The 6,408-nt window shown below is 56.5% G+C and overlaps 2 protein-coding genes across 2 annotated transcripts; both read left to right on the forward strand.

Annotated features, from left to right (window-relative positions):
- The first annotated feature begins 1,023 nt into the window (after positions 1-1,023).
- On the forward strand, positions 1,024-3,710 carry TGME49_212410 (dense granule protein GRA11). Its single transcript, XM_002372050.2, has one exon. The coding sequence runs from the start codon at positions 1,324-1,326 to the stop codon at positions 3,580-3,582; it is 2,259 nt and encodes a 752-aa protein (XP_002372091.1). The 5' UTR covers positions 1,024-1,323; the 3' UTR covers positions 3,583-3,710.
- A 261-nt stretch (positions 3,711-3,971) lies between these two features.
- TGME49_212420 (hypothetical protein) lies at positions 3,972-4,911 on the forward strand (the record flags this gene model as incomplete). Its single annotated transcript, XM_002372051.2, has 1 exon — positions 3,972-4,911. The coding sequence occupies one exon, from the start codon at positions 3,972-3,974 to the stop codon at positions 4,527-4,529; it is 558 nt and encodes a 185-aa protein (XP_002372092.2). The 3' UTR covers positions 4,530-4,911.
- Positions 4,912-6,408: the final 1,497 nt, after the last annotated feature.

Below are 6,408 nucleotides of genomic sequence, written 5' to 3' on the forward strand. Positions count from 1 at the left end.
CGTTCTCGCAACGATAACTCTCGCAGGAGTTTGGCTGTTACGAACTCTTGTCTTTGTCAACATGCACTGGAAGATATTGCTACCGCGTTCATGTCCACACAGTACTGCCGGTACGGGCTTGGGACCCTTGTTTTCCAGTTGCGTGCGTTTTCCGCGCGTACCCAGTGGAAAGCAAATGCCTAGTGCGTCTTGCGGAAAAGACTGCACGTGGTGAGCAGTGTCCCGCGGTCCCTCATGGTCTCTTTCGTTTTCTGCAAGGAACGCGTCCACGCCTCACTAAAAGGCATCCTCTGACAGGGATATACACTTCTGTTTTGGCCACTATCGTTTCTCACGCTTAACAATAGGAAACTGCGGTTAGCTTCCATGAGGTAAAAAATACCCCATATACGGCTTCTATGCGGTTCGGCGCTCCAGGCGATCCCTGAATCGTGTCCCACTTTTTGCCTTCTCCGCTTTCTGACAGCGGCAGATACGCAAGAGCACGACATGACGACCCGCCAGCGAGCAAAGGCCGAAAGACCCCTGCTTGATGCCGGGAGACTACCAGGGCGGGAAATGATTTCAGTATCGAGGAAAGGTAAAAGAGGGCAATGCTTTTCAACAACGTGGTGGACGAACTTCCAAACAGTGGATAGTCAAGAATGCGAGATAGTGCTGCCAGTCAAAAATATCCTTGCGCATGGGGACAGACGGTGAGTCCCGCCACTAAGAAAGTATCCTTGAGCATGGGGACAGCCGGTGAGTGCCCCACTATGAAAGTATCCTTGCGCATGGGGACAGATGGTGAGTTCCGCCACTGTGACCGGAGAATCGCAGGATGCAGGTACGCCTTATCAGTTGTCTGGCTCCCCACGCGCAGGTGCGCTTTTTCCAGCCACACTTCAGGGCCTTTGCTGAGGGATGCAGAACGGTCGCCGCGTCAGCTCGCCGGAGACGGTCTCTGCGCGTGCATGCAAAATGAGCAGGAAGTCCGACGAACCCTCCGAGATCTAGCGGGTATTCACCTCGGTTTCGGTCCCTGAAATGATTTCTTTCGCAAGTACCCGGCTGATTGTTCGTCTGCAACGTAATATCTCTCCGACAGGGATCTGTTTCTACTGTGTCACATTTAATTTACCCTCGATCTGGGGAAGCCCGTTTCCGCGAGCAAAGAATTGGGAGTACCCGCATTCTTGTTTCGGGTCCGTCGAAGGCCGTGTATTCGGGGCGACTGACAGTGGTGGGGGTCGACGCTTAGGGCGCTGTGTGGGTAATCTCCTCCGCCAAAGATATAACTGGTTGGCCTCTTGAGAGCTGAAGGGGTTCGTTGACAAAGTCAAAATGTCCCGCCGCATGGCATCCAGATCTAGGCTGCTTTTTGCAGCTTTTTGTGCGGGCGGTGTGCTCCTCGGGGCCGGGCCGCCTGCCGCGCGGCAGAGTGCCTTCACCGTCGCCAGCACGGTAGCTGGTGGAGAGACGGGATATACCAGCAGTTTGGAAGTCGAGTCTCCGGAAAATGTGGGAGTTCATGAGGGCGACGAGAACTCTCAACATGCACATGATGAAATCCCCGTCGAAGCTGCCGAGGGCGAGGAGGTCGGCTCTTCGAGGTTGAGCTCCTCTAACCGCAGCAGAACTACTCACGCCACGTCGGCCACGCGCAGGGGATCCAGAAGCCGTCTTCTGCTTCCCGCAGCCCTCATTTCTGCTTTGGCTTTGAGTGGATTGATTGGCTCCTCCATGATGAAAGAGACCGCCGAGGAAACTGGCGAGCCCAGAGCTGCCACTCCCGAGAAGCAAGCCGACGCGAAAGGCGCACCGCCAGAAGAGGCGAAGGTCGTAGAGCAAGAGGGCGCGCAAGTTGCACATCCAGAGGGCGCGCAAGTCGCAGAAGAAGACTCACGATCCAGGCAGCGTCGCATGCAGGCCGCAGTCTTGGCTGCAGTTCTGGTCGCAGCGGTCATCTACGGCGTGTACGACAAGGCTTCATTGACGTCGCCGACCACCACATCTTCAGAATCGGGGACCTCGTTCCGCCATCCGGAGCTGGCCCTCGAAGACTCAGAGGCGGACCTCGGTGGGCAGCTGGAGATGGCCCTCATTGATGCGTCGCACGAGACACCAGGGGGAGCGCCATCTGAGGGCATGGCTGGGGCTGTTTCGTCACTCATAGCTCGTGTGGTCGATGGAGTTGTGCAATTCCTTCAAGACCCCGCTTCACAGAGGAAGAGCCTGGGAATGGCGGCATCTGCTGTCGCCTTGGCTTTTCTGGCCGCTGGTGCTCTACGGGCCCGGCAAGCTGCAAAGGCATTGACACACCGCCCAGCGCCACCCCCTGCTAGCAAGGAACAAGGGGAAAGCGCGCAGGAAGCTCTGGAAGAACTTGAGCCGGCTCCCGAGACACAGACCGAGCAGGTGGATCAGGCTTCTATGCCACTGCCCCCGGCCCCCGAAGACTTTGACCTGCCTCCTATGCCACTGCCCGAAGCACCCGAAGACTTTGACCAGGCTCCTATGCCACTGCCCGAGGCAGCCGAAGTCTTTGACCAGGCTCCTATGCCACTGCCCGAAGCACCCGAAGTCTTTGACCAGGCTCCTATGCCACTGCCCGAAGCACCCGAAGTCTTTGACCAGCCTCCTATGCCACTGCCCGAGGCAGCCGAAGTCTTTGACCAGGCTCCTATGCCACTGCCCGAAGCACCCGAAGACTTTGACCAGGCTCCTGAGCCACTGCCCGAGGCAGCCGAAGAATTTGATCAGGCTCCTAAGCCAGTGCCCGAGGCAGCCGAAGAATTTGACCAGCCTCCTGAGCCACTGCGCGAGGCAGCCGAAGAATTTGACCAGGCTCCTATGCCAGTGCCCGAGGCACCCGAAGACTTTGACCAGATTCCTAAGCCAGTGCCCGAGGCACCCGAAGAATTTGACCAGGCTCCTATGCCACTGCCCGAGGCACCCGAAGAATTTGACCAGATTCCTAAGCCAGTGCCCGAGGCACCCGAAGAATTTGACCAGGCTCCTATGCCACTGCCCGAGGCACCCGAAGAATCCGAGCAGGCTCCTGAGCCACTGCCCGAGGCACCCGAAGAATCCGAGCAGGCTCCTGAGCCACTGCCCGAGGCACCCGAAGAATCCGAGCAGGCTCCTGAGCCACTGCCCGAGGCACCCGAAGAATCCGAGCAGGCTCCTGAGCCACTGCCCGAGGCACCCGAAGAATCCGAGCAGGCTCCTGAGCCACTGCCCGAGGCACCCGAAGAACTTGACCAGCCTCCCATGCCACTGCCCGAGGCACCCGAAGAATTTGACCAGCCTCCCATGCCACTGCCCGAGGCACCCGAAGAATTTGACCAGGCTCCTATGCCACTGCCCCCGGCCCCCGAAGACTTTGACCAGCCTGCTATGCCACTGCCCCCGGCCCCCGAAGACTTTGACCAGGCTCCCATGCCACTGCCGCAGGCACCCGAAGAACTCGAGCAGGCTCCCGCTTCACACCCCGAGGAGGCGGAGCAGGAGGTGCCTGAGAGAAAAACTGACGCAGGAAGTGAACCTGAGAAGGATCCCGAAACAAACTTGTTAGAGGAAGAGGACGAGTTGAAGCCATAATCCGACCACCGGATCAATTCAGGCAGGCTTCCGAGACACAGCCGCAGGAGCAGGTGCGCTCTCAGCCTGGTCGGAGCGACGGAAAGTGTACGGACAAGAGGGACGAAGTTGACCTCGATGTGCTCGAGGCCGAGATGTTGGAGAAAGCGCCATAACGTCGACAGGGTTTAGGTCTACTTCAAAATAAGGTAGCATCTGTAATAACTGTCGTCAAGGATACTGCGAGGCGTGTTCACGACGTCAAATCCCTCAACCATAGGGAAGCGTAGAAGCCATTGAGGGGGTTGCTCGATGGGCTATCAGGGGAGCTCGGAAGCGTTTGTGATTCGATAACGACCACCGGTGTATTTATTGGCACTTCTGTGGGGGCTTTCTGTTCGGCGGAGGCAATGAAGAAGGCAGAAGAGGAGGGTATTGGTGGTAGTCATTTGGCCGACAGTAAGAGAGACATGAATCGAATCAAGGCTGACCTCAAGGAGCTTGAGAAGGCGTTGCAGATACAACCAGCGGGTCTGGTGTCGGGGCAGGATGTTCTTAGACAAGAGGATGTCAGCGCCTTGAGCCGCCAAATCAAGCAGGTCGAGGCGAAGCTCGCGGAGCTGGAGGCGTCAGCAGCGCCGTTCCCTTCCGCAGGTGGCGGAGAAGCGGAAGAGCAGGGAAAGAGGCTTCCAGCAGCGAGTGGTGCCGTGCTGAGACTGCAGAAGGTGGCGGCTATGCTTGAGTCCGCAGAAACCGCGCTGGAAGCTAGCGTTACGTTCTACAAGGAACACGTTGAAAGAGTTGGGAAGGGTCTACCCAAAGAGGGCGAGATGGCGGATGCTGCTTTATTACAGACGCTGCAGGCCGAAGTTGAGTGTCGACGTCGACTGTCTGCGCGTGCTATACAGGTCTTCCGGAGCATCAACCATTCTAGACGAGATGTGAGAAACCTGGAGAATCGCCAGTAGTAGCTACAGAAGTGGCTAACACGTAGCACTGATAGACGAACGAATAGATTTGAGCAAACCAGGAGGCCCCAACAGGGTCAGAAACGACGCGTCAGGACAATCTCTTGTGACAGGCCGCGTATCTACCTGTCCAAAGTGAGGAAAGGTAGGGAAGCCGGCAGCAAGAAATATGCAGTACATCGGCACTCGAATTGAGTGGAGTATTTTGGGAATCGTCGGCGATCTATCGTTGGTTTGCTTCACTTCGGAAGTAGACTGACGAAGCAGAGCCCAGACGGTCGAGTGGTGAGAAGCAACGCAAGATGACACCCCCCCCCCTCACCGTGATCACGGGTGCCTGGTGAACGAAGAAGGGATGGGGCGGGAGGAGGTGTTCGGGGAGTACAGACGTTCTGTTGCGACCATGGAACGATCCAGGATCCACGGAGGTGTCAACTGCGGCCGAGCGCCTTTTCAGTCCAGTCTGTGTTGCCTCTCCGACGCACCGTTGGAGCAGACGCCAGCGGGCAAGCCACGTGGCGCTCGAGTGGTCGAGTTCTGCAGACCCAGATGCCAGGGAGACCCATGTCTCTCGTTCGGAGTGAACGTGCGTGTATGGCGAGTCCAGGTGTTAGTGGAAATTCCCTAGTCCCCATGAAGCACTGCAGACCTGTGAAAAAAAACAGCCAAATATGTTGCGTGGCAGATGGGAACAGTCCCGGACGTTTGCGAAAGCAAGGGGCTTGTGATCTAGAAGCGCAGGTACTGGCGGAGGCGAATTCGAGGGTGGAAGCAAGGAAGAGGAGGATCAAAGAAGACGTCAGGGGTCTGTCTGGGTGCGGGAAAGCAGGGCTCTTTCGCGATGCCCCATTGATCTGTTGGACCGTTATGGGAGTTTCTTTAACATAAGAGACCGGAGATTGTTACGAAGTGACGGTGGACGATTGCCACCAGTTGAATCTATGGAAAGAGGAACGGAACGGCGGAGGGTCACTGACTCGGTGTTTCCTGAATGGGTTAGAGGCATGAGCACGATGGAGAAGCAGTGCAGCTGCACTGACGTTGTTTGAGGAGACACCCGAAGAAAATGCATTGTTACATTAATCAGATCTTTGTCCATGGAGTCGCCCTCTGGAATGGACCAGAACCCACAAGGAGATCGTTTGAGTTGGTGTCGCAAATTCAGCAGCGCATTCTGCACGTGCCGAAACTCACGATCCACCGGTCTCCACTAAATGAATCAGGGGACTATAGGGTGATAGACGCTTGGGTACAACTTCGAAGGTGGAAGGCATGTTGCTCTGCCGCAGAATGTGTAAGGTGGACCAGAGTGCCCGCGGAGTTTGTCGTAGAACAGCGACCACCCCGAGAAAAAAAATCGAAACGTGTTGGAGTCAGCAGTGGAAGGGATGTTAATCCATTGTGCGTGTCAGAGAACATGGAGGTAGTCGCGTGCGCGCCGTTAGATTGTCCGCTTCCGAGAGTGGGGAGAGCTCTCTAGGCGCGTGTTTATGTGTAAATGCGTACATGTCGTGTCAGCTGTCGCGCGCAGTACCGTGTCGCCTTGGTGGTGAACCGGCCCTTTTTTGCTGGCGGGCAACGTGGTTTCGTTCTGTTCTTTGGTGGTGGCAGAAACTGCCCGCTGTGAAGAGTAAACGAGTTAACATGCGGAGGACTCAGACACTTCTGGTGTTGGAAGCTCGACTTGCTTCTGGTGTATGTGGTCGGACGGACGGCTTGAGATTACGCATAAAGCAATAAATGTGTCGGGTTGCTTTCTCGAACAAGAAACTTGGTCTTCTGTAAGCATGGCGAGGCGTGTCGCGATCGTACGGGGACGCTGAGGTGTGGTACTCTTCGGACGGTACCGTGAAACATGGAAAAAGTGATTGTGAGGGCA

Source organism: Toxoplasma gondii, chromosome IV, assembly GCF_000006565.2.
Source record: "Toxoplasma gondii ME49 chromosome IV, whole genome shotgun sequence".
In the NCBI taxonomy this organism is placed as follows: domain Eukaryota; phylum Apicomplexa; class Conoidasida; order Eucoccidiorida; family Sarcocystidae; genus Toxoplasma; species Toxoplasma gondii.